Source organism: Gadus morhua, chromosome 22, assembly GCF_902167405.1.
Source record: "Gadus morhua chromosome 22, gadMor3.0, whole genome shotgun sequence".
Classification (NCBI taxonomy): domain Eukaryota; kingdom Metazoa; phylum Chordata; class Actinopteri; order Gadiformes; family Gadidae; genus Gadus; species Gadus morhua.
In genome coordinates, this window is record NC_044069.1 from 14,005,704 (window position 1) to 14,033,168 (window position 27,465).

At 45.1% G+C, this 27,465-nt stretch overlaps 3 protein-coding genes across 4 annotated transcripts in view; all 3 read right to left on the bottom strand.

The window, feature by feature from the left end:
• Positions 1-7,404, bottom strand: part of LOC115535724 (SNF-related serine/threonine-protein kinase) — a 14,525-nt gene extending 7,121 nt beyond the window's left edge. Inside the window, exons 1-4 of the mRNA XM_030347148.1 lie at positions 7,160-7,404; positions 4,871-5,100; positions 4,240-4,458; positions 2,639-2,885 (exon numbers count right to left, since the gene is read on the bottom strand). Coding sequence (XP_030203008.1) covers positions 2,639-2,885; positions 4,240-4,458; positions 4,871-4,993 — 589 coding nt within the window. The 5' untranslated portion in view covers positions 4,994-5,100; positions 7,160-7,404. The remainder of the gene's footprint in view (positions 1-2,638; positions 2,886-4,239; positions 4,459-4,870; positions 5,101-7,159) is intronic.
• A 3,351-nt stretch (positions 7,405-10,755) lies between these two features.
• On the bottom strand, positions 10,756-12,809 carry rpl14 (ribosomal protein L14). Its single transcript, XM_030347151.1, has 6 exons — positions 12,727-12,809; positions 12,136-12,237; positions 11,957-12,051; positions 11,637-11,736; positions 10,956-11,009; positions 10,756-10,849 (listed from the first exon to the last, which is right to left on the bottom strand). Exons 1-6 carry the CDS (start codon positions 12,727-12,729, stop codon positions 10,790-10,792), a joined length of 414 nt encoding a protein of 137 aa, XP_030203011.1. The 5' UTR covers positions 12,730-12,809; the 3' UTR covers positions 10,756-10,789.
• A 1,282-nt stretch (positions 12,810-14,091) lies between these two features.
• LOC115536253 (cilia- and flagella-associated protein 70) lies at positions 14,092-25,793 on the bottom strand. 2 transcript variants are annotated; one of them, XM_030348022.1, is made up of 26 exons: positions 25,431-25,793; positions 24,854-25,040; positions 24,530-24,628; positions 24,315-24,400; positions 23,636-23,827; positions 22,958-23,143; positions 22,466-22,560; positions 22,256-22,337; positions 21,758-21,901; positions 21,201-21,362; positions 20,750-20,833; positions 20,413-20,504; positions 20,264-20,324; positions 19,843-20,037; positions 19,430-19,561; positions 19,093-19,218; positions 18,640-18,773; positions 18,450-18,565; positions 17,895-18,191; positions 17,493-17,656; positions 16,883-17,047; positions 16,130-16,291; positions 14,936-15,025; positions 14,649-14,750; positions 14,384-14,431; positions 14,092-14,271 (listed from the first exon to the last, which is right to left on the bottom strand). In XM_030348022.1, exons 1-26 carry the CDS (start codon positions 25,500-25,502, stop codon positions 14,191-14,193), a joined length of 3,354 nt encoding a protein of 1,117 aa, XP_030203882.1. In that variant the 5' UTR covers positions 25,503-25,793; the 3' UTR covers positions 14,092-14,190. The 2 variants fall into 2 exon arrangements, with proteins under 2 accessions (XP_030203882.1, XP_030203881.1); XM_030348021.1 differs by having other exon boundaries at positions 24,854-25,043.
• Positions 25,794-27,465: the final 1,672 nt, after the last annotated feature.

The window sequence follows — 27,465 nt, forward strand, 5'->3', positions numbered from 1 at the left end:
CGCACTGCACGTCTAGTCGATTGGCCTTCGCGCGTGTACTTGATTTTGATTGGTCGTCGCTGGTGTGGCTGCTCAGCAGTCCTCTACCCAGCGTGCCTCTTGGCCTGCGATGCGATGCCTGGCGTGGATGCAGGTGGATTGTGGGTGGTGACTATTTATCGCCCCGGCTGTGAAAGAGTGTGCGTCAGCCCGCCGCTACCAGGGGAGTCGAGAAGTGTTGCTGCAGTCCCTGCCGTTTCCTAGCAACCGTGATACCTCCCTATCCGTCCCAGCCCACCGCTGGTCCACCCTCCCCCCCCCCCCCCCAACCCCATCACTGCTTCGCGGCCGGTGGTCAAGCAACCGGCTATTGGATAGGTTTATTTATACGAGGCAGTCTGTTTCCCTGCTGCAAACGGCCTCGCCATTAGCGGCGACAGCTGCAATCGTCTTAAGTACCCCTTTTAGTTTTGCGTCCCTCACTTCTGCAATCATTCACCCGCCCTACACGCACGCACACCAGGCAAGCACACACTCATGTGCACACAATTCAGGCGCTTGCTGCTATCCGTCCATTGAATAAAGATTTTTTAAACGTAATTTTCAGCTCTTCATCACCATGATCATCATCAGCAGCAGATTGTAACAGCATCCTCCAGAACTGTCCCCACTTTCAGAACCGATACTCGCCCCATTTGTAAACTCCTCCTCCAGGATTAACCGTGGCGACCACGATAATCCCTGGACCCCCCCCCCCTCCCCTCTGCCTCCGTTCCAAGGCCTACCAACTTTATAGCTTTCTATGATGACCTCGCTGCTGAGCTGAGCCTCGTTCAACGTCAAACGGTCCGCCGGCGTGCTCGCGCCCGATTAATGTCGCGCTGGTCGGATGGGTAATCCTTGCTAATGAACCCATCATCATCATCCTCATTTCAGACAGCGGTGCGGCCAGCGAGTCGTGTAGTGCACATGACCGTAAGACCAGCGCCGCATGAATGAACACGCAAGCACCCATGAATGGGAGACACAAAACTGTACATTTCTTGGTCATAATCTGGGTCAAGCGCATCTTTTGAAGGGATTTTAAAGGGATTGCTGACTCTGTAGTCTTAGAAAGCCGGCCAAGTACCATCAGGGCAACTGATTGATTAGATAGGGGCACGCACGTGCACACACGCATATCCACCGTGGTGGATGTGCACACGCATATCCACCGTGGTGGATGTTTATGTTCAGGCTGGAACTATAGCAGTGCTGATAAATCACTATAATCTCTCTCGCTTGGCCACTCGCCCGATTTTTCACTCTCGCTCGCATCTGCTCTGCAAAGGGAAGATGAGAGGAAGCAGAGAGGAGACCGTAGAAAATAGCCACAGCAGATCCACTCAAATGGAAAAATGGAAAAACACTCCTCTCTCTCTCTCTCCCCCCTCACAATTTTCCCCTTCCCTCACACTCAGTTCCCTAGCTGACAACCCCCCCGCCCCTCCTTCACACACACACACACACAAGACCTGCACCCCCAATACCGCCCCCCCCAAAAAAACATCCATGCCTGATTGCATTTCATTTGATATTTAAACTGGTAGACACACAAACTAATTGTCAGTATATTCACTGATATAGTTTCATATAATTCAATAGTAAATTGAATGGTGGAGTTGCTTATAATTTAATGGCTAAAATAGGTCCAGCTCTATATTATTTAATATCTAAAAGTACACAGTTGTACATGAGAGATGAGATAAAAGCACAACAGAGAGAAAATAACAGAAACCAATTTCACAATGACCCACTATCAGATTTCATTACATGCAGGCAAACAGTGGCCTTCAATGATCACGATAAAAGAAGAAGCTAAAACTCCTCTCTCCTCTTCAAAAAAATAAGTAAATAAATACGCCTTTTCTTAAAAAACATCAATGGCTAGGTGACTGAATGGCTTTTGTCAATATCACCTCATTTCCTTTTCATTGTGTTGCTATCACAACTCTCGTCCAATCGTAGAGGGCTGATTTGCATTACCCTCTGGTTCAGGAGATGTGTATACACTAGGCCCACACACTGGCACAGGTGTAGGTCATACAACTATAGAGGACACCATGTCCTGGTCACTTGCATATAGAAGGAACACAACCTGGACTCTGGACTCCACGCAGTAGAGCAGTAGGACACAAACACGTACATACACACACAGGGTTGACATAATAAAGTCAGAGCCCAAATGCACACCACACATGCACACTGATAGACGGGCAATATGAGCTTAAGGTAAACACATCAATAACTGGGCCACTGCTGATTATTCATCTCTCTCTCTCACGCTCCCTCTCCGGACTCACTTAAGCTGTGCATTTAATCGCATTTACCGTAGATTGCAAAACTATATAATCGTGTTGAATTAATTTCTTAGTTTATTTATTTTATCATTCAAAGAACAACTGGATACATATTTGTATATTCCTTTCCATTTGAACATTTCCTTGTTGATCATTTTGTGCATCATTTTAAAAAGGGAAATTTCAAAGTTCTCAGTTAAAACGTTATTTTTTTGGAGAGAAATGCTGAATAAATGCATCATGCTTTCTAACTCAAAAAGAGATGATTTCAATATTTCCCAAGATAATCCTGATTCTTTCGACGCAGCCCTAAGACTCACCGACGGCGGGGGCGTCGTACTCGTCCCCCAGCAGGATCTCGGGGGCGGAGTAGGCCAGCGACCCGCAGGAGGTGCTGAGGTTCTCCCCGGGGCGGAAGCGGTTGCTGAAGCCGAAGTCGGTGAGCTTAACCAGGCCCTGCTTCTGGAAGAACACCACGTTCTCCGGCTTCAGGTCGCGGTGCACCACCCGCAGCCGGTGGCAGTAGGAGATGGCGTGCACGATCTGGGCGAAGTAGCACTTGGCCAACTGTAGGGGGAGGACGATGGGACGAGGAGATGGGGGATGTGGTTATACATCAAAGTCGATTAAAGGGGACATATTACACCACCAGGTTAGTGACCTCTCAAGTGGGCGTGTCCACCTAGATGTGTGCTGGATAGATGAGTAACGTTTGCTAAAAAACAGCTTGCAACGGCTAATCACACTCACACCTGGCGGTATAATATGGCATCTTTAAAATCTGAAATAAAGTTGCACTGCCATTTGTTTAGGTTAGATATAGCATGTGTAAGGTGATGCAGGTCCCAGAAGGGTCTTTAGTCTGTCGGGTATACTTTGCAATAATTACCGGCTCAATGTATATAATTCTAATTATTACCCGGCTACTTACTAAAGAAATCAATACTTTGACACAGAACATGAACCCAAAAATACATGTAATTTAATTGAAATATTAATTGGAGGTTACGTTCTATGCTCGGAAATAGCAACCATAGCAACGGTCTGTTATTCATGGCAGTGGTCTGCTTATCAGAATCGAGTACACAACAAAGCTGTGCAATTTATGTATATAGAATTGCATAGGAATTGATTGTGTTGTTTGGATTCAGAAATGCAAGATAAAAGAATGAAAGAAAGAATGAATATGAAAATAACACAAAATAAAAAATAAAATAATAAATAAAATAAAAAATATAACTGTATACGAGCCTGTAATGTTTTATACACGGGAGACTATGGAGTCTTTATGTAAAGTCAACAGTAGCTAGCTTTGTAGCCAAGTTTAATTATCAGTTTAATTGTCCCGATACTGCCCCAGCGTCATTTAATACTTGTTTTCCCTGAGTCATTAGTCAAATATTGGTCACCTGTGTTGATTACTAATTATGTTGACGAAGCCACATACAATCATAATTTAAATGTCTTCATGAAAAAATATTCTGTGTTGAAAAAGATGGTTTAGGATTTATATGATAAAGTTCCAATTATGTTTATGTTAAGTTACTTAAGACTGTGTTCTGATACTGTATATTTTAAACCAGTAACATTAAGAGTCAGGGTGTCTCGGCATAGCATATATAGCACGCATAACCACTGTGTCTAGTGTCCCATGATTGGATGTTTAATTCCTTCCCTTTATTCTTTCTTCACCACAACAATTCCATGTATGTGACGGTTTCCTGGCAGAAAAACCCTTTCTGATTCCGATGTGGATCCGCTTTCAAACATGCGTGCATGTGCTTGTGTCTGTTTGCTGATGGGGTGGGTGTGTGTGTGTGTGTGTGTGTGTGTGTGTGTGTGTGTGTGTGTGTGTGCGCAATGCGCATACATGTGGGTCGCTGGTGTGTGCGCGTGCGGGCGCCCGTGCATGACGGCTCACCTCCTCGCCGAGGCCGCCCTCGTGCTTCATGATGCAGTCGTACATGTCCCCGCCGTCCGCCAGCTCCAGGATGAGGTAGAGCTTGGTGGCTGTGTCGATGACCTCGTACAGACGCACCACGTTGGGGTGCTGCACCATCTTCATACAGCGCACCTCCTGGAACAGGTGGCCCCGCGCCACCGCGTCCAGCTTGGTCTTGTCGATCACCTTCACGGCAACCTGGGGGGAGGGGGGGGCAATGAGGACGAGGAAGAGGAGTGAACCTCCCGTTTGTACCAAGTGCCCTTCCTCATCATCTTCACTTGTTAACCCATTGCCGGGACGGCCAGACATCATGAGACACATCGTGCCGTTTATAAACTCTCGCATTTATAAAAAAGATATATCATCTAGGACTCAAACTGTTGACCACATGCAATCATATTTCCTCTCAACCTAATCAGGCATTGAATGTCAAGGCTCTATTCGTGATTTCAAGGTAATTTTGGGCCAACGGGGGGTGTGTGTGTGTGTGTGTGTGTGTGTGTGTGTGTGTGTGTGTGTGTGTGTGTGTGTGTGTGTGTGTGTGTGTGTGTGTGTGTGTGTGTGTGTGTGTGTGTGTGTGTGTGTGTGTGTGTGTGTGTGTGTGTACCTTTTCCCCTGTGAAGACATGCCGGGCCAGTTTGACCACAGCAAAGTGCCCGCGGCCCAGGGTCTTGTCCAGGTCGTACAGGCCGGCGATCTTCCCATCGTGGCCACGTTTCAGACCAGCCATCAGGCTGCGGGTAGTGCCGAGGAGTTGCCTCTCTCTCGCTAGTGAGCTGGTGTCTCTCCGGTCAGTTCTCCATTTTCATCCAACAGGTCGAATTCAGGACGTTGTAACTGGTTCAACAAACATTTCCCACATTTACATTTATAATATTTACATTTCTATTTACTTTTGTCAGTGTCATGAGGTGTTCAAACAATGAACAGGCAGGCAGCTACCCAACAGGCCTCCTTGATGCCTTATCTCTTCCAGCGCATTGATGCCAGACAGGTATTCAATTTCTAACCAGCTCAGTCAAACAAGGAACAGCAAATCCAGGTAAAAATACATTTATAAAAAAAAAAAAAACACAGAAAGGACTAGTTTCCAGGAATTTGTTGACTCAACTCCTTCCACTTGTAGGCACTTTACGGAAAGTTTACCAGATTCTAGAAGTCAGTGAACTTTGCAACCTTGTTAGCGACAAAAAAAAAACCACACACACACACCTCACCAACCCCCTCTAGCCTGGCAAGCATGACATTCCGTTTCGAGGAGGCCATGCGTGTATAAACTGGAATCCGGCAGAGACAGAAGCTCGCCAAGAACATTCCTGACAGGTGAGTGTCCACGGGGCGGGTCCTCAGAACACTGAACGCATTCAGTCAACGCCCCCGTGGTCGGGGAACGCACCCATCGACCACAACCACCGGACACAAACCCACGATCCACCTACAAGTATAAACTCCACACGAGCATAAAGAAACGGCCAAACAAATAAAAGGCGGGTCTCTGGGCCTGAGGGTGATGATGATTATTAGGATGGTGATGATGATGATGATGATGATGATGATGATGATGACAATGGCTGGGAATGGCAGTTGGCCTTCATAGCTCTCGTGTTCTGAAATATCAACGTTTTTAGAAACGCTCTATGGGAAAGAGCTTCTGAGACGGAGTCTGCCAGCGTACCTGTGAAGAAGAGTGACTCATGTGGCTTTTAATAGCAGCCTGCCATCCCTCTCTCTCTCTCTCTCTCTCTCTCTCTCTCTCTCTCACACTTTCTGCATGCTTTCATTCACTCACTCTTAAAACACAGGCACTAGCCAAGACAGTACCCCGTCGGCCTACTCTGTACTGTACTCAACACTTGCCTTGAGCTGATAAAGCCCTTAAAGGGGATGTCCTGCTGTCCAGCTCCACGTGGGCCTCGTAGGAATCCCTGGAGTTCAGTTTCAGCCAGAATGTGGGATCAGGTCTCAGGTCTTCGGGCTAACAAGCTTAGCCAAGCCGTCATCTAATCAGCCTTGTCTGGTATGCATTGTACCATTCAGAGTACCTATTTGAGTGATGCATAGGCGTGTTCCCTGACCCCAAACCCCTCCCGCCCTCACGGTGTCTCTGTTTGTGACACCATTCCAATCAACTACACACCATGAGGGATGGTTGGTTGTGTAACTCTACTTAGGGCAGGCCGTCTAGAAGATGGAGGTGTTTTTATTGACAGGTGAGGTAGAGTGAAGTCCATGTGGCCTGGCATCTTGAACACACCCAGGTCTATATTAAAAAGGGCCAAGCACACAGATGGCCCTCGATTGCTCAGGTAGATATATTAGGGGAGGTGGAGGCAGATATGATTACTGTGGACTTTAATGGCCCTTAAGATTATATAACTGAGAAAAAGACCTTGGCCTTTCTGACAGATAGCTTATGTTGGATTCTTCGTCAGACATAAATTGTCTCATTTGAGACTAAGACAAGTCAAAAAACATATTTTAACCTTTAGCTCTGTCATAAAAAGCTTGAGCACATGCATTTCGAGTCAGAGGAGTTCTGTTTGAAATTGCATTCTTCAGTTCACATTTTAAAACTGCGTTTTGAATAGTCTACATGTCATCCATTCAGGCAACAAATGATAAGAAAACAGGGCGCAGAGGCTCTATTGCCCATATGGGACACCCGCTGTCAACAACGGACGCATTCTGGGCATCCGGAGCAATAACAACACAAGAAGGGTCGACGCACAAACCTTCCCTTGAAACGCATTAAAGAAACATGTGGTGGAGCCTAGAATAACCTACGTTGTATTTATACAGGCCTACAATACGGATTATAGCTTGCTACAATTACGTTATAGATGAAAGGCCTAATATGTGTTTTGAAACAATAAATATCCCATTAAATACTGCTTACCAGGATGAGGCGCTCTATGAATCGGTGCCAAACGCCTCTCCTTCTGCGTTGCCCGTTTAGATCACTGCTTCACTATGGACGGTTGTACAGCGTGTCTCAATGTAACATGCAATACAGTATAAATCTATATTGTGTAGTCCGTAACTAGAAACTGTCAGGATCCTATCCGTTAATATCCTCCAATCTCGCAACTCCGGCTCTGTCGTCCACCTTACTGCGCATACTTGGATAGTTCTAACTCATCTCTGACGTCAGAAGCACGTAGACCTATCCAAGGAGGCATGCGTGCTTAATGTGTTCAATTCATGGAAACGAATGGACAATAGTTTCTCTCCCAATTAGTTGACGCTTATATAGCAATATAAATATATTTAACATACTTTAGAATGTTATTTTTATTCCTTTGATGTCATTTTATAATTCCTAATTCGTTTTTATATGCAATGTTGCACTACTCTGTATTGTTTGCATGTCTGATTAAAGGCCCACTATGCAACTTTTTTGGCCAAAATTACATTAAGTATGCAGGTTGAGAGTTATGCTGATGGTTCTGCATCCATTTCTGGGTCGATTGGTGGGTGTGTCATTTACCCATGTCGCCTCTCCAGTGAAAAAGCGCATATGCAACTTGCTCTGTTCGGACCGACACAATCCGGATGTGACGCAACGGAAGTATCCTCGAAAATGTAGTCAGATTGTAGTTTCGAAAATGCTTTACGGCACAGACACACACCCAAACATGGCACCGGCTAGATATAAACAGCCAGTTGCGAGGCAATTGTTGCATTCATCATGGATCAATCGACTAATGGTACGGCCACACCAACCGCGTTACTCGCGTTGGATAACGCTAACGCGCCTAACCTGACGCTTGATCATTGTGTGTCACAAAAATGGTTCAACGCGCCCAACGCGCATGTGGCTGCGCTAGAGTCCGAGGTAGGAAACCCAAACGCCGCCGTGTTTGGGTGCATGATAGAGTTTAGATCGGGTTAGATTAAATAATCTCGGATATAAATAACGATCTCATCTCATCGTCATCTGTTTATCCGGGGTCGGGTCGCGGGGGGAGCAGCTCAAGCAGGGGGCTCCAGACTTCCCTTTCCCGGGCCACATTGACCAGCTCTGACGGGGGGATCCCGAGGCATTCCTAGGCCAGTGTTGAGATATAATCTATCCACCTAGTCCAGGGTCTTCCCCGAGGTCTCCTCCCCACTGGACGTGCCTGAAACACCTCCCAATGGAGGAAGAGTGAACGCTCCGTTCACTTGCATGGACAGAGTCTCGTAACAACGGTGCGGTAAAGCGAACGCAATACCGCCCCCGCTGCTCCGATTCTCCGGCCAATCTCACGCTCCATAGTACCCTCACTCGCGAACAAGACCCCGAGGTACTTGAACTCCTTCACTTGGGCTAAAGACTCATAAATAACGATAATCGGGTTAAATAACTTCACATGGTGTGTCTGGTGTGTTTCCAGCATTCGTAGTGTTGATCAGCAGAGAAATAGTCCGCCAAGACGTTGAGGTTGCTTAGCAACCAGAGACGCTGTCCATGCAAGTGAACGGAGCGTTCACTCTTCGTCATAACTATCGAACCAAACATCCTTCACATTTACCGAGCGAACATTATGAAATTAAAATGCACATTTCTCGCTAAAAATGTTTCCATAAACGCATTTAATGGCGTAACTATGTTACTATTTCCACCCAGAATAAAGAAAGATGTCGGCCGTATCCTTCTGTGCAAGGGTCACTACTCTCTGTCAGTGACGTCGGGTCAAGCTCCACGCTGATTGGCTATCGTCGCTAAGCGTCACGCGTTGAAAGTTCTGAACTCCGGGCGTTGGTGCTTTACGGCACAGACCCCGAAACACGGAACCGGCTCGATATAAACACAAACAACTAAGGGATTGTTATATTCATCATAGATCAGCCGACTAAAAAGAGACCGAGAAACCCAATGTCGGAGGAACAGAAGAAGAGAAAAGGGAGACTGACCGACAGAGAGGCCAGACACGAGTAAACTTTGGGCAAGCTTTTCAGGAATAGCGTGAACTGAAAGAAAAAGAAGACTGCAAATCAGACGCCGACTCGGCCGTGTTGCTTTTGAAATTGAAAGTACCCTTGGGTGAACTTTGTCTTCGTGGTATTCTTGATGTTGATAGTCTCTGTACAAATGTGTTTGCTCAACCATTTTGTTGTGAGCCCTGTAAAAATTGTTTTCTCGACCGTTTTGTTGTGAGCCCTGTATGTTTCTAGCTTGCTTGGTTGCAACCATATAAACACCTTTGTTTCCATGGGTGTTTTGCTGTTCGTCCGTCTCGTCCCCCAGATACAGACTGAATCCCCGAATCCAGGTTCTTGTTTATTTAGATTATTATGTTGGCCAAACCTCTTACACTGATTGTTCTGTTCAACCTAAGATATAACAATTATAATCTAGGATATAAATTCTCCCCGTCAACTATAAAAAAGGATGGATTTATGTTTATTGCAATACAAATACACCATTTTAAAAATGTATAACCTTGCCTACACTTTATGAACATCTACTTCGGACATGGCTCCACGCATTCGCCGGCTTCTTTGAAAACAAATGCACATGGCTCGCGTAGAAGTGCATGGGGAAGGGTCGTCAACGAGTTGTTACGACAGTGTTGTGAAATATCTACTACGAAGCTGTAGGGGGCGCTGTGTAGAGAAATGTGCGTGCCAAAATCAAGAAAACAGCCAAGGAATGCCCGAAGTTGCATAGTGGGCCTTTAACTGCACTCATTGAAGCCTTTCAGTCTGCTTACGCGCATCCGGGCTTGTGAATCCATTATGTAGTTCTTTCAATTAAAACAATTCATTTACATTGTGAGAAAGGATGTATTTAGGAACGACATGTTCCCTCCACAGAGCTGCTGGCGTAAATGGCAGGCAGTGGTTGAGATTGTATCACACTTGCGTTTCGGCCACGAAAAACGTTAAGGAGTTTTAGCAGGATATATCTTACATGGGTTCAGCATTGTAGAAAATGTTAAGACTGAAGTCCTTTTTGCTGCCACCTAGCGAAGCCAGTGCAGTACAGCAGGCATTTATTAAAGCGAATTAGACTGCTATAATTACACGCATTTGGAGTAATTCTATCAGAAATATATATGCCTTTCATATAACGTTTCTAGATAATTACATAGAAAATATATATTTGACTCCATGTTTGGAGAACTGCAATGCAGAAAGCCAGGGTGGATGTTATAATTTCCTTCCTCCCATAAATTTTTTTTTTGTAAATACCTAATTTACATGCCTGTGTAGATTGTGTTTTTCACAATTAGTCAATGGACAATTAATCGAAACAAATTAGTTAAAATAGAGGGATAATACCTGCATCAATTGGATTTGCCCCTTGTCAATAATCTCATAATACAACTAGTTATATTACATCAGACTGGCCAGACATGACTCAGCTTGCTTCTGCAAATACCCAACTGAGGCAGAAACATGCATTTACATGCCATTTCCCAAATATTTTACATTTCCTCCACCACCATAACAGAAATCATTGACTTCCACCCGTGCAATTTGTAAAACAAAACAGATGAACATGGATACGTTTTTTCAAAATGTTTATTTGTGGAACCGATCACTTTTTTGCTGCCTCCTTCTGGAGCTTCTTCACCTCGTGCTTGATGATTCTGTTCCTCTGTAGACAAAAACAAATTAAATTGACACGTGTCACAAACTGCTAGTTTTTTTTTTTTTTACATTCAGCTGTTCATTCATGAAAACACTTTAAAGTTTAAACTTACCATCTTCTTGGCCTTCATCACCTTGTAGCGGTCGAAGTCAGACATATGAGCCCGCTGTAGAAAAAAAAAAAAAGTGCATTAATTCTCTAGATTTACATTATACAAATAGTTTATGAACAAATTTGATAACCAGGGATCAACCATCTACAAGTATACACGAGTCATGCAGCTCCACATTTATAAAACACATTTTTATTCATAAATCAAGCGTTGATTGACTAAAAAAATGGTACCATTCAGAAAGGACATCTAGTGTCAAATATCAAACTTGGGAACAGCTATGCATGGAGAGAATGAACAATGCATAACATTTGACAATACCGACTGGGACTGGTCTCAGTTTTTGATACCCATCAATGAACATGTACATTATGGCTTAACGGATGTGAATTTCCATAAACACAACTTCCCAACACAAAAAATCACTAGAATTACCCAATTCTCCCTCTCCACATGAACACAGGCTATCAAGCCCAAGTAAACAAATGTGGAATTAACGTGTTATCAATTCATGCTAGATAGAAATGGCCACCAAGAAAGCATTTTAATATACTAGAGTTGAACATGCCCAAGAAAAAAAAAACATGGCGAATAAATATAAAAAAAAAAATAGAGCAAGGAGTTTCAATATTCAGTACCAATAAGAAAACGTCAACGCTGTGAGAGGGCAACACTGCTTACCTTCTTCTTGGCCTCAATCTTCTTAGCCCAGCTGCTCTGCTCCCATTTCTGGTTGACCTCAGCCTTTTCCCAGGCTTTCCTGACAAACTTCTGACGGGCACTGTGGAACATAAGACATTTTAGTATTCAATGACATTCAATCTTATCAGGCTTATGGGCCACAGATGTTGACAGATTGTAGTAATTAACTTCCAGTTTTCGATTGTGTTAAAACATAGGGCTAGCCTTTCAATAGAGGAGAATAATTTCCTAATATAAAGAGTCCATCTTTTACTACATTAGAATGAACTTTGGGATGGGAGCCTGAAAGATGCCCTCACCTGTGAGGTACTTTGATAACGAAGTCGGTGAGCTGCATGCACTTGAATGGCATGGACTGCCTCTTCACTCCAGTGCAGGGTCCATCAACAAGAGCCTAAACGGGTCGAGACATTAGTGACTGTTCGTGCGGTGCTTTGATATGAGTGCGGTTAGAGATTGCAGCAAGTTCTCATTTTACCCTGTTTTGGTCGATGACATCAACGATGGCAACCAGTTTGCCCTCGTTGGCTCCAAACGCAACGTAGGCGACGCGGCCAATCTGAACAAAGCGCTTGAACACCTGTGAAAAACAATTGCGTTGTTTGAAGTTAGTTTACATATCCGAGATTTAAAGGTGAACACTGGACGGTGAAGCATGAGGACTGTCATTTGATGCTAGCATGTAGCATTCACTACAGCCAGCCACCCAGAAGTTTAGTTAGCATTGTTCATAGCGTACAGAAGAATACGGATGGCAACACTGCAGTGAAGGCAATATGATAGTAAAGAGTTAGCCAAGCTGTTGGACCATTATACGTTAGAAATGATAATCTCGCATGTGGACGGATAGGCCCTCCCTGGCTAGGGGACCACGTTTCAAACACGGCAATAGCACACATTTCTCCACAATCGAATATAGCTTTAGATCAACATAAAACACACAGGAAAACGGACAAATAATGAGAACGGGCTGTTTTAGCAACATTATACTTGCGGTTTTATGGTATGGGAGTAACGCATAAAGAAATAATTCAATTTTTGAGATGCTAAAATTTCACGACGATCTCACCATGATGGCTGTTCGTGAGCAGAAAGGACGTCCCCACTTCCGCCCAACGCACACATACGCTTTCCGCTTGCTATCCACACATGCGCACTGAGTCGATAAGCGGGAGGCGCAGAAATTATATTTAAGGGTCTTAATAATGACATTAGCTAAAACCTTGATAACGTATACTTATGGAAAGCTTTCTTTCAAGTAAGAAATTAAGGGAGGGTTATACCACTCAATGCCATATATACCCGTCAATATTCGGGGGTCCCCATCCCCCGATTGTTGCTCAATAACGATCTCAATTATATTATTTAAAAGATAGCCTCTTACCTAGAATAGACCCAAAGTGTGTGAGTGATACACTCTGGTTTAGCTTTCCCTTGCTAGCCGTTTTTGACTTTTCAACATTACGACTTTCTTCTGTTTGGCGAACATGGCTAATTTGCATACGCACACAGGACTGGATGGCTCCGCTTTGCAAAAAATAACATATTTGCGAACAAATGTTTTGAATTCTTAATATTTAATACACAATATATAGATGCATACATATTTTTCTCTTTAACAAAATTCATTGGTAAATCGGGGGGGGGGGGGGGTACAGTGTATTTCGCACACTGTATATATTATTTTCATTAATGCACAGGATCAGATGTTATAATCCCTTGTGCCAAAATCCAAGGAAAACACATATTCAGAAGCCCCTGCCCAAACCAACCTTATAAGCACACTGGCTACTGAGCTACCAACCAAAGGTGAAAAACACGAGACAACTAGCCCAACTAACAGCAGTAAATACAGCAGTAAGCAGAATATCATTGGGGTTATCAAGTGGGCACCCTCTTTCACAGATGTTTCGTTAAGTTAGGCCCACAACACCTCCCGAAGGCTTAACAATGAAACCAGCGTCCTGGATTCACCCCCCCTTAATAATTATCATGATAATCATAGGTTATTTTTATAATGATCTAGATTGACCTAAATACCTCCTAGAACTATAACTCCATGGAATCAAATCATCACCAGGCTGCTGCCAAAGCATGTTAAAATATACCTGTATTGGTAAATTGTATATAAGACACCTTTCCAAAAAAAATTATAGTCATTAACGTGCATGTCGGGGATGGGCTTTATGCTCAAGGAGGGCTCTATAGGTAGACAGCAGACATTGGGGTTCAAAACCAAGAACCTTTCGACTGGGAGTCAAACAGCATCATCTCCATTATTCAACATTTTTAGGTATGATATCAGATAAAAACAAGTCATTATATTGTACATTTATTTTGGGGAACATATCACAAATCGAATCAAAACGGTATCACTATTCATGTACTCATTAGTTATATGAAGTTGAAGGTGAATGATAATCTGTAGCCAAACTCAATATTTTCCAAAAAGTATTTATTACAACATTAAAAAAAAACATTACAACATCATATAATGTATAATATAATATAATAATATAACCACTGAAAGAAGTTAGAATGAAGGATCCCCAAAGCCTAACTGGTCCTGTAGCTCCTTGATCTCCCTGAGGACCGGCTCGTCCTGCAGGTTCAGCTTGGAAGAGGAAAACCACGATAAACAATCAGGCCTTCAGAAACCAACAACGAACCATTTAGAAATGGGTCTCCTTTTCCAAGCAGATGAACTGAACAATGGGGTAGCATACCTTCACAGCATACTTGTATGACTGCTCTGCTTCCAATCTTCTGCCAATCTAATAAAAAGAGAGAGAAAGACATGTTGTTGGACCATTTAATCAAGTAAAGGTTGCTGCTGGTTCAAATCCATTGAATGTCTCGAAAGAAAACCCCAAATGGGTCTTCCATCTGGAGAGGGCTGGACGTCAATCTACTGTGACCATGTGGGATTGCGATTGTTAAAAAGCAAAGCAGAAGGAGTCTGATGTTCGCCCAGGGGGTGGAGGGCCTCACCTTGAGGGAGACCAGAGACAGGTATCCCCACACATCTGGGTTCATGTTGTTCAAGGTGTTTGCCTCCGTCAGTGCCTCCTCAGCTTCACTCAGGATCTCCAGCTATGTGCGGATCACACACGCACACATTCACACACACAAAAACAGACAAGCATGTGCACAGACACAGACGCAAACACACACACACACACACACACACACACACACACACACAACTTACAATAATAGCCTATACATTTTTAATGAAAATCGTGTAAGTAATCGTTTTTTAATTGTTTTTTTGTTACCCGATAACAGGCAATGCCCAGCCCCAGCCAGGTGAGACAGGATGGGGAGCTGCTGCAGGCCAGCAGGTATATGGTTCTGGCATTCTGGAACTGTAAGGGGCACCCCCACAACGTAAGGCGTTTTCTTGTTTTCAAGCTTTATCTTTATGAACATTTTCGGTTGATCTCTTGGTCCTGACGCAGTGGTGATTTAACAGATTTAACAGATCTTTTATCAGGCCATTGTGACCATGTCCACACTGGCGAAATATGATGGTAAGTGTAAAAAAATAATAAAAAATATAAACGCAAGCGGTGACTAACGGGGTCCGAGAAAAATGAAAAGTCAAGAACACACTTATGGAAGATATATAAATATGAAGGAAAGATATTGATGTTCCCCATACTGTGCCTCTGCTTTCAGGTGACAGAGCAATGGCCGAATGTCATGTTCAGCATAATTGTCTAATCGGGATTCAAACTCTCAAACTAAGGATCACCAGTACAAGGCATTATCCCATTGAGCCACTGACAAACCTGAAATGTAGCCTCATTCACATGTCGCCAATGTCTATGATAAGCACACAACATCCAGAAAACTCCAAGCAAACATTTCTCAAATGAATTAAGGGCTTTAAAAGCAAATACTTATAATCTTTGAAATTCTGGGGAAATTAAACATTTGTTGTCAAGAACACTAACGGAAGCAATATTAATATGAAAGAGTTCATTATGAAGGATAAATGGTTAACAAAGAAGTGCCCCTTAATGCCATACTGTGTCTTGGCAGTCAGATTCTTGGAAACTCATTTTTTTGAAGAATTTTGAGTCCAGATCAATCTGGTGGTCATTTTGGGTTCATGGGTAGAGGGGGTTATTGTTAACCATACCTGCAAATTTCAAGAGTTTTCGACTTACGGTATAGGCTGCAGTATGACTTATACAGAATTTGAGAAAAAGAAAAAACATTACAGAACATTATATTAGGGGTTCGAGAAGCTTCGCTGCTCGAACCCTAATATAACAACCCTGTTTTCAGCAACATATTACAAACCCAATCGATCCAAGAGCACGGGCTATAAATATATAAAATATTTAAAAGTGATCCACATTAGTTTGGACAAGGCGTAAAACATCAGTCAGGTGTTGGTTTTTGCCACCTTATCAGGAGGACAGAGTTGAATTGAGGGGAGGGGATGGAAGGGGGGGCTTCACCTTTCCTTCCTGGAGGTAGACGGAGCCCAGGCGGAGGAAGACGGGGTGTGTGTCCTCAGGCTGCCGCTGATACTCCAGGCACCTCTGGTAACACTGGCGGGCCTTGGCCCGGTCCCCACTCAGGTAGCTGCAGTGACCCAGCAGGGCCCACGCCTCGGGCTCCTGCACAAAGTAGCAACCACGGCAACCTGCTGCTAAGCAACAAAGTGTCTGTCTCCAAATGTCCCCCATCGCGGTTTAATGTTGACAAACAAGAAGAATGTTGATTGTCATCCAGGTTGAATGAGGCGAGTTCAGAGCTGGTAAGGCGGGACTTATCAACCATATTAAGCGCTATAAAAATTGTATTTATTATTATTATTATTATCCCTTTGTGAAATGTTGTAGTTATTTTACGTTTCACATCCTGCTGTCCATCTTTAGGTGACCACAGTACAACAAGGTGTTCTAAGGCCTCATGCAACAAATGCTACAACTTTCACTCCTCTGCTTGGGAGGGACTGCAAACTAAATAAAAAAGCTACAGAGAAGGAAGAGATACAGAGGCCATCTATACATTCTCTTTGGAAGGAATAGAAAGCCGAACCACCATGAATGGTCAAGTATTTACTACAGGAAGGTAAGTGACTGAAAAGCAAATATTCAAGTATGAGGACAACACCACAATGGAAGAATAAAGACAAGAACAATCATTCTAACTGCTTGATTGTAACATCCCACAGCCGGATTTGTTTTGTGGCATAATGTGAGTACCTTGCTAGTGTTAGCCAGCGCCCCCTTCAGGGTGGCAGCAGCACTACAGTAGTCTGCGCTTAGCATCTGCAGCTTGGCAGCGGCCAGGCAGTAAGCGGTGGTCAGACCATGGGTTAAACCCCCGTCGGAAGACAGCAGTTCCTGGGCCAGAGCTCTCTGGGCCATCTGCACAAAAGCACACACACACACACACACACACACACACACACACACACACACACACACACACACACACACACACACACACACACACACACACACACACACACACACACACACACACACACACACCCAAAGACAAACACAATCACAATCACAAAAACAGATCAGCATTATAACCATCAGTTGAGAAAATAAAACCACTCTACATAAAACATAATAACTGAAGTTTGCTTCATCATAGCTCACTAAAGTACAGCCAGTAGATACGAAAATTCTAACCCAAACCGATGCTGAATTCTAACCCATTCCTTTATAGTCAAACTGACAGCTGCTCCATCAGGCAGTGGTAATGATCCTGGTCGTTGTAAGTGTGAGTGTGTGTGTGTGTGTGTGTGTGTGTGTGTGTGTGTGTGTGTGTGTGTGTGTGTGTGTGTGTGTGTGTGTATACCTGCAGGGCATGGTGCTGCAGCAGGAACTGGGCGGTCTCCATGTAGATGGACGACCTAGGGGGTGCGGCTTGTGTCCTGCTATACGCCGTGGTGGGCTTGCAAGCTGCAGCTGGCATCTCTGCGTCAGCTTGCCTCTCTCTCTCTGGCTCCACGCCGACACTCTCTGTGCGAATGATATAGGGCACAGAGTCTTTATTACCAGGCACCGCACCAGTGAATAAGGTTTCCTTCTTGGGCCCGTGCAGCAGTATCTCAGGCAGTATTTCAGCTACGTTCAGCTAATGTATAGATCAGAATACTTAATAGAATACGTAAAAGCTTTCAACATAAATAAATGCTTAATGTGCCATTGTGGTTCTCCACAAAACGTATTTATGTTCATACCAATACACCGGACTCACCTGGCTTGGCCTCCTCCCGTTCCTTCGTTCCCTTCTCCTCCAACAACTCTCCCTCCTCCTCCTGTTCCTCCTGTTCCTCATCGTCCCGTCCCCCGAGCTTGGGCTCCTCACCCTGGGTGCTTTCCCTCCCCTCCCGGGTCTCACCGGTCCCCTCGGGGGCCTCACCTCTCCCCTCCTTGGCCTTTCCCCTCCCCCCCCGGGGCCCCCCTCTCCCCTCTCTGGCCCTCAGCAGCCTGCCCGCCGTCAGGAAGCAGCTCTCGGCCTTGAAGTCGTTGTTCTGCCCCTGGTGGAACATCCCTGGAGGGAAGACCCCCAGATAAGGAGGAGGAACACAACACCGGAGGTCCATTTTTAGGATTTTTGGCTTATTTATTATTTATTATAATAATAACATCGATGCTATTATCATTAGCATCGATGAAAATATCAATCCAAAATGCATGAATGTCCTTGACGGAACTTTGCCATTTTTTTTACAGCGGCTGTTTAGGACAAGGGCACGTCAGCAGAGTACTGACGCCTCCCCTGTTTACGTCGTTATGGAGCTCCAGTTACCAGACAGGGTCCAGGCCACCACGCTGGCTGGGTGGGCGCCGGTCGCTGCTTCCAGGTATGTCTCCACATTGTCGTAGCGCTCCCCCATCTCGGCCAGGACCCCACACATCACCAGGCTGTGGACACACTCAGGGGACTCAGGGGGCTGTGTCCCTACGGAGGGTGGATGGACGGGGGAGCGCTCGCATACCTGGGCAGGTGGGTCTGCTGGAGGGAGACGGCGTGGTGGAAACACTCCTCGGCCTTGACGTGGTCCCCGGTACGCATGTAGAAGGTCCCGTAGTCCAACCAATGGGAGGGCTCCGTCGGCCCCCTGACCAACCGCTGAAGGAGCACGAGCGTAGCACAACGATGAACACAAAGGATTACTATTGAACTATTAGCATGTGACATAGCACTGCTGTTTAACCGTAAGCCTAACACATATTACAACTACCTAACTATTAGCATAGCATTAATTACGATTAACATACCCCGTGGCATAACCACAGCACAACCATTACCAAACCCCATGACACAACCCCATAACAACCATAACACAACCGGTCGCAAAATTAGAGTGCAGCAGAGTCGCACACACTTCGTTCAACATTGCAAACATTGGGTTTTGAGTTGTGAGTTAGACCACGGGGTGAGCGGTCACCTCCTGGTAGTACTGGGTGGCCAGATGGAAGTCTCCGTTATGCTCCGCCTCCCTGGCAAAGTGTCTGAGCTGAGAGACGTCCAGGACGGGCCGCACCACCTCCGCTGCCTCCTGAGGCTCCTCCGTCTTGGGGGGGAGAGAGGAGAGGGGAGGAGGAGGATGCGAAGAGGGGAAGGGATCAGACAAGGGAGATGAAAGGAAGGACAGGTGGAGAGAAGGTACAACTGAGCAGAGGGGGGAAGGGGGGGGATGGGAGAACTGCTGGGACTATGATCCCTGCCACTGGCTGGCTGAGTGGGGCAGAGTGAGGCAGAGTGGGCGACGGGGGACTTGTTACCATGTTGAGAGCCAGGTGCATCTGATCCACCAGGTAGACGTAGAGCTGGCTGAGGAAGGCCTGCAGCTGCTCTGGGTGGGAGAAGGCCTCAGTCCTCAGCATCTTCTCACGCACTATCTTCACCACGGAGCTCTGGAACCACAATCGGTCACGCTTGAACTCTGTTCAACGGGCTGAGATCACTTATTGTTCACTTCGTCCGACTTCCTCACAATAACTTGGTTTGAAACGTCTCACAACCCTTCTCCGGCAATACAATATTGTGTGTTTATATGAGGAAAGGCTGACTTTACATGGGGTACAAGGTTCAAGTCAAAGCTTTTAAAAAGCTCAGTAACAATTGTGACCTGTCCTTCTTAACTGTGAATAACCGTAAGATTGAGTCCCTTTATGGGACCACTGTTTCTTCTGACCTTCATCTGTTCCTTTAAGGCGAAGTACTTCCCAGAGTAGTTGAGTTCCCCTAGCAGCTGTCTCCGGCGGTGCTCCTGGGTGCTGGGGTCCATGGGCTGGGCCCCGGGCTGGAAGGCAGCCCCAAACAGCTGCTGGTACTGATCCAAGACCTGGCCCACCACACTGGTGACCTCTTGATGGAACTCCTGCACTGCCTCCACACGCAAGAGAAGAGCGCTCAGTCTCGCATGCTATGTCTATATCTATGAGAGTGCGTGCGTGTGGTTTTGTGCGTGAGTGTGTGTGTGTGTGTGTTTGTGTGTGAGTGTGTGTTTGTGTGTGTGTGTGTGTGAGGATGTTGGGTGTGTGTGTCAGGGTGTGTGTGTGTAGGTGTTTTTGTCTGTGAGCGTGTGGGTGTGTGATTGTGTGGGTGTGGTCTACTTTTCCAGCCCCGGCAGGGTGACGAGGTAACGGAAGTCTGGGAGGAATCAGCTCCATCACTCTGCAAAGAAAACCCCAGAAGAAGATACTGAACACATCTCTAAATGTGGAGAGTAGTATGTGGCACCGACTTACTTATTGTTACTCACTTTTTGGCCAGCTCAGCGGGCGGTCTCTTGGGGACCAGGGGTTTCTCTACGGTGATCTCAACGACGATGTAGGTTCTTGCATCCGCATACATCTAGGAGATGGTTCAGGTTAGGGAATCAAACTGACTACCGCAAAGCCATTGGCTTGGTAGAGCTTGGTCCTGAAATGCATGCATATGAACTTGAAGGTATTGCATTACTTTCCAAACCCTTCACACTCATTTGGTCCTTGACTTGTGTCACCGCTTCTATGGGACCGACTTGAAATTGCTGCAGTTGGTGGATTGACATTATTGTTGGCTGACATTGTGGTTGCCATGTTGAGACTGCAGCCTACCTGTCTCTCTGCGAGGACAAGTGGGTCCACCTCAGTCACGGTTTCACCAGCTGGAAGCTTGCTCTGGCCTGTCTGTTCAGCAACCTGGAAGAGTGCAGTATTACATACGCTGCTATCTATTGACACTAACACATTAATATCTTCGCTGAACCTGTTTTATCGTTTGCACTACTTTATTTGTTCTATGTTGTATTGTAGCTTTTATACAATATAGAATATATTTAAATCTTTATCATTGTCTCAAGTACTTGACTACAATGTCCTTTCTGTCGAATTATAAAGGGCTCACTCGAAAAATAGTCTTTGGTTTCAATGTCATTTTCCCTGTTTAAATAAAAGTTTTTACTACTACTACTATTCAAACAATTAGTGCCAAAAAATCGAAAACTAATTTCACCTCAAGCGATTCATCGCGCTAACCTATAGCTATATGTTTGGGTATGTTCCTCACCGCGCTGAGTTTTTTGGTTGTCTCCTTCCCAGCCTTGTGTCCTCCATTCACCCCCTTGCTGGGAGTCCCCTTGGGGGAGGCTGCTGGCGGGCTAAGGCTTAGTTTAACCTGAGAGGCTGCAGCCTTGGCCTGCTCCTTCAACACACTCACCGTCCGCTTGGTCTGCATAACCGGAATAGCGAACAGATGTCTGTCAGCTACATTGGTGCGGTGTAAAAGTTGTTTGAGGATGCAGTTTGCTCGTGTATCTTTGTGACTCAGAAGTTTGCTGTTATTTTAAAGACATTTCTTGTTCTTGTGTCTTGTAATGTTACTGCGCTTAATAAGAATTTGAATGTCTGTTTTGCTCAAAAGTGCTGTATAAAAAAAGTTTGATTTGATTTGGTTTGTGATAATATGTGGTGTGTCTGTTTTTCTATTCATACAAAAATTGTCAAATCAGATAAGATAAGAGGCAAATTATTAATAGCAGATGGGACAATTTATAGTATGTCTATTAGAATAAATACAAGAAAAATAAATACAATTTAATCATATTGTGCTGTCCTGCGTCTGACCTTGGCGAGCAGGTCGGACTCGGAGAAGGGGTAGACTCTGTAGGTCCCTCGGACGCGGGTGGCCCCCGGGTACAGCAGGGGCCCCATGTCCACATAGGCCACGCCGTGGAAGGAGATCTGCTGCTCAGGTTCAGTTTCAGGCACCTGAACACACGGACAGGGATGCATTTATTAATATGATAACAGCCATGGGAATAGCAGTATAAAATAAGGGTTAAATATCCTAAGACAATATTACTTAAGGGGGCCTACAGTAGGGAAGATATAAGTGCTACTGTTTTAGTGTCATTTGTAAGAAATAACAGCAATCTGTCTGCAAATAATTGCTCTCTTTACAATTCTTACATGCAGCAGTTTTAAAAAGTTAAAGTTTAAGTCCTTGAGCCTTCTACTCAAGTATTAATATACTTGATAGTATCATACTTATCCACTCTCAGAGTGGATTGTATTCGTAATAAGAAGGGGGACATTTGCACTGTTCTCTGATTGGCTACTGGCCTTTCCTCCCTGGACTACTGGAGGCGGGGCCTTCATGATCTCCAGCGGCCACAGTCTGCACTTTTCGATCCTCTCTGACAACCTGAAACCACAATGACCAGGAACGAACCAGGAAGAACATTAAGATACACATAAACAGCCGACAACAGACAACATCATCAAGGACATCGATCTGTCGCATGTCCCGGGACACGGAGTTAGACTATGAACCTGGTGGAGCCCCCGGTATCCAAGAAGCAGCGCCGCACCGTGTCCCAGCACACTCTCTTCTTGGTCGTCTCCGCCACATGACAGAACTCCCTGTCCTGCAGGCATACAGGCATCGTTTAGCATGACCTGCTACACATATCTGCTAGCCAAGAAGACCAGGGTCAAGTATAGCTAGCGGTTTGCATGTCTGTGATTTGACTTTACAATCTTTAAGCTTCCTACTAGTAGGAAGGAAAGTCATTTACAATGTTAGGATTGAAGGAAGGAACTTAATAACTAAGTATGTAGGTAAGTAACTAAATATAAATAAAAAGGAATCGAGGGAGGAGAGAAAAGGAAGGAAGGAAGGACATCCCAGATGGCAAATAGTGATATATTCACCTTTTCACAGATGGCAGTCTTGCAAGAGACGTATTGTGATGTGGCTAAATTGTAAATCGCAATTTATTTCAGTGGTTGCTTGCTCAGCAGCTGACCAGAAGGGCGGCCTACCTCCGGGCTAGTGAGGTCTCCGAACTCCTCCTCATCAAGCTCCTCCTGAGTGGCCACCGCCCTAGAGAAGACCTGGGCTCCAGGGGCCAGAGACCCCACCTGGGGCCACTTCCTGGGTCTGTCTGGGGCTTCCCTCTCATCCCCTGCTCTGAGCTGGCCCTCGGAGAACATCAGAATCTCCTCTTTCTGCAAGGAAACGCCTGTTATGGATATGTGCAACAACAGCACACCAAAGATGGGCGGATTGTGTAGAATCCATAGGGTGTTGCTCTCACAAACAGAAGGTTCTGGATTAAGCCCCCCCCCCCCCCCCCGTACCTGTTGGTATCCTCAAGTACGTAGTAGTAGTTAACTATCCCTTATATCTAAGTATAATTAAAGGAGTCTCTGTAAGGCTTTCCTTTGCTTTTCTCCACAACCGTTCATCCGATCAACTTCCCACTTGGAGTACTCAAGGAAGTACAGTGCAGAGTGCGAAGTTTGTTTATCGAGAAAGTTGCAAGGAGCAATAATGGGCTGCCGAGCAATCCACCTGTTCCGAAAAGGCCCGTTTTGAACGGGCACTGCACTGGTGTTCCTTAATGCCATCCAATCTTCTTTGTATCTCCTAAGACTGAGTATTGATACACAGTAAGTAGCTCACAGAGGCAGTATTGACCGGGCAGAAGAGCGCATCACCTCGGCTGTGACAGGAAGTTTTAGAGCCGCCGTGTAGCAGCAGGCAGGAGGGCCCGGCGAGATGGTCAGGCTCCACACCTCCGGAACGCTGAAGGCGGTCTCCATGGTAACCATCAGCAGGTTGGAGGACAGCCGCTGGGCTTCAGACAGCAGCGGCGTGGCGACGCTGACAGCCACCTCCAGCGAGGGCAGCTGCTTAAAAGGAGAGGAGCTCATGGGTTGGTTTCCTACCATGCTGGGAAGGAAAGAGGTTCAGGCTGAGCCACTGCGGGTCATCATCATTCCCTCACTTTGGATCATTCACAACCGCTGGGGAGGCAAATATTTATGGGAAACAGTCATCAGGAATGGATGAAATCCATATGGAAATGCAGTTAGCTGACTTAGTACAACTGAAATTAATTCATTGTATGTCCCTATATGGATGCAATCACTTTCTATAAGTCGGTTATGCAAGTGTAAGGTATTATTACAGTTGGTGCAAAGAATTGCATCATGAATCTTTAAGCTTTTAATAAACACTTGTCTTGAGTGTAATTTGCACTGCTGTCTTACTTTACCCACATGGTTAGGGGTCTTGAGTATAAGAAGCTGATACACCCAAAGAACACTGAGGATCTTATTATCCAAAAAAAAGCTTATCTAAATGGCCGTGTGACACACTGCATATTAATCTGACCAGAGTGAGGTTGTCCAATGAGACCGTCTCCAGTGAGGAACCAGCAGCGCAATGCAGTTGAACAAGTGACGAGATGTTGCACTGACCTGCAGGAGAAGAACAAGAGGGAGCGCATGAGACCATTCCATTTCCACGCCATCCTCCTTGGACAGATCCAATAGCAATGCTATAGCAATCAGTTAAAGGACAAAGGGTAACATGTGTTGTTCTGTTACCATGGAGAAGTGGCAGCAGGTCCATCACGGCTTGGCCCAGTACCGCAGTCCTCTCCTCCTTCTGCTTCTTCTCCTTGGGCAGGATCTCCATCACTGTCACTGAGCCAGAGAACACAACAACCAGTCAGGTGGCACACACACACACACACACACACACACACACACACACACACACACACACACACACACACACACACACACACACACACACACACACACACACACACACACACACACAACTCAGGTTTCAGCTCTGGGATTGTTTAAACAGATAATTAACTATAATGCAAAAGTGAAACGAAACTACGACTCTGTGTTCCTTACATATGAGAGGTTTGTGGGCCATGTCGTCGAGGCTGTGTCTGTCGTCAGGACATCTGAAGCTGCAGCTGAAGTCATAGTCCACCACTCCCTCAGTCACGTCAACCTCCTGCCTCCGGTCTGACTCTCCCACCAACGCACCGTTAAATTCAACACGCACTAAGTGGTGTAAGGGCTCGTGTTTGTTGCCCTGCTGGAAATAGACAATTCTTGATTCAATATTCATGAGATTTCAATGATTGGTAATTTGCATTCATTAACTTCAGTTACGACTGCAATGTTAAACAGGACCGCTTCTACGTAAGGCCTAGGCTATAATGTTATAGCACTGGCCACAGTCATGATCACTTGCACATATCACAACTGCTTACTAACTCCCTCTGACGGTTTTGCTAATGTTTACGTTCAACATTTGTTTCCATTGAAGCCCTAATTTAGATTATCTTTGGCTGTTTTACACAGTTCCCCTACCAAGTACTTGTGCGTGCATGTGCGTGTCTGTGTGCGTGTGCGTGTGTGTGTGAAGTCCTAACTGAGACCTGTTAACGTTGTGGTTTTGCAGAACAAAAAAGACACTCACCAAGTTATTCCCTCGCAGAACTGTAATGTTAACAGCTCCATTAGATATTTTACCATTCAATGTTTCCTCCATACTTAACCAAATCTATGTTCACGTTAAACCGCTATGCCAACCACCAGCGTTTACAGCCCGTTTCTATAGCAACGGTTGCAGGCTCAGTAACCCTGCATACGCGCTCACACAGACGATCCACATATTTCGTAGGACGAGAGAGGATCCAGAATTGTAGCGTTATACCGGTCTGCCTTACTTAATTTGAGCTTATGACTGTTAACCGTCCCCGTAGCTAGATGAATAATAACAAGACAGTTATAGAAACCACAACGACAAAGATTTTTAGTTTGGAGTTTTCATGGATAATTTTACCCCAAAATATCCGAAACATGTAGCGGAAACAACTGGAAGACCCGCCCTCTCTTTCGCTCATTTAAATCATCGCTTTCCAAGCGTTCTGTCGTCAAATGAGAACTCACAACTTTCTTTCTTTTATGTAAACCAAAACAACCTGAAGTAAATTCGTATGCAGGTCTGCATTATTCATTGGCCTTCCTGTTATAAAGGCAGCTTTCGATGCAAAACACATGAGATATATTCACATTTAAAATAAAGCTGCTATTTCTTATCATAGTCATTTCAGTAATACCAGAAATCAACAGACTTGAACCAGCACTGAACATCACGTAAGCCTACTGTATTTAAAATAAAGCAAGTAATCGCTTCTCTACAGCTGCTGTACACCTGCTTTTCGATTATCAACCAATAGATGGCAGCATCGACACATTGGTCTTCAAAATTGTAATGCTAAAATAAATTCCGGGCTTCCAAGGCCCGTTTGACCAGTTGAATACCCTCATCTTTATATAACTAAACATGGATACCATGTCTATTTAAAAAACAAAAGATTAAAAAACATTTTGATGACAAATTACATCATAGCGTAACAAGAACTTGCACATCAATTTGTTGGGGACAGTGCCTTGCAATGGATGCCATTCGTTAGATGAAGAAAACCCTCCAGGCTTTGTCTAAACACTTTGATGCAAGGGAGGAGACACTGTCTGTCTTTGCAAATGCTACTCCCATGCATGTATATGGATATTATGACTGCACTAAAGCTAAAGCAGACCTCTTGCTCGGGGGTCCTCAGGAACTCCACAGTGCATCCAAACACTTAGTTCTTGCGGTATTTGGTGGTCTCCTTCACCAGGTGGAGAAGGTGGTGCTGTTTTCTCAACAGCGAACCGATAGATCAGAACCTTGAGGTGATGGGGTCCAGCGGTCAGAACAGGCTGGACTCCATCACCAGAGGGCTGGCAGGCTGCAGAATGAAGGGGCAGGGCTCCAGGGAGCAGAGGGCCACCAGCCGTCCCAGATCCCCTGTACCCCCCCCCCCCTGTATGGTCTACTCCAGAGCTCCGTCAGCCTCTGGCCGCAGAAACGTGGTCCTGCATCGGCACGCCACAAAGAGGTGGGCGTCTGCTGTGGAGAGGATCCAGGCTGCAGATCAGGGAACATAGTGCTGCTGCTGACCGCCCAAGTCACCTCACTGTGGTGGTCCCTGACCAAGATCTAACCCCTTGACTCACCCTCGCCGCCCTGGTGGGGAAGCCTGGTAGGGCGAGGCTCTGGCGGTACACCGAGATGAGCGTGTCGCTGAGTGGCCACAGAGCTATAAGAGGTGGACTCTTATATTTGCACGGTGTTTAACTAAACAACAACATCCTTTATCCAATACAATTATTAGGACATTGGGCTAACAGCATATGAAATTCAATAGCAAAGTAACTAAAATATATACTTCTATTCTAAAGGTTGATTAAACTAACTACGCATCAAAAAGAGAGGGGTCGATGTGTAGTTATAGTTGGATCCTAAATAATTCGACAAGCAATACAACTGCTCGCTGTCAACTTCATAATCCTAACACTCACCCATTTAATGTTATGATTTATATCACCTAATACCATATTATCAGAATTGGACATAAAAAAAAAAATCGAAAAATCTAATAATATTGTATTTATTTCAACAGTCA

Bases quoted from the DNA above. Each gene is read 5' to 3' on its own strand.
- rpl14 (XM_030347151.1), bottom strand. The intron at 12,052-12,135 runs GTAAAATGAGAA...CGACCCGTTTAG, and splicing joins ATGTCATCGACCAAAACAGG to GCTCTTGTTGATGGACCCTG. The intron at 11,737-11,956 runs GTGAGGGCATCT...TATGTTCCACAG, and splicing joins GTTATCAAAGTACCTCACAG to TGCCCGTCAGAAGTTTGTCA.
- LOC115536253 (XM_030348021.1), bottom strand. From the start codon at position 25,502: ATGGAGGAAACATTGAATGGTAAAATATCTAATGGAGCTGTTAACATT. The intron at 20,038-20,263 runs GTAGACCACACC...TTGCGTGTGGAG, and splicing joins ACCCTGCCGGGGCTGGAAAA to GCAGTGCAGGAGTTCCATCA. The intron at 19,562-19,842 runs GTCAGAAGAAAC...TTGTGGTTCCAG, and splicing joins CCTTAAAGGAACAGATGAAG to AGCTCCGTGGTGAAGATAGT.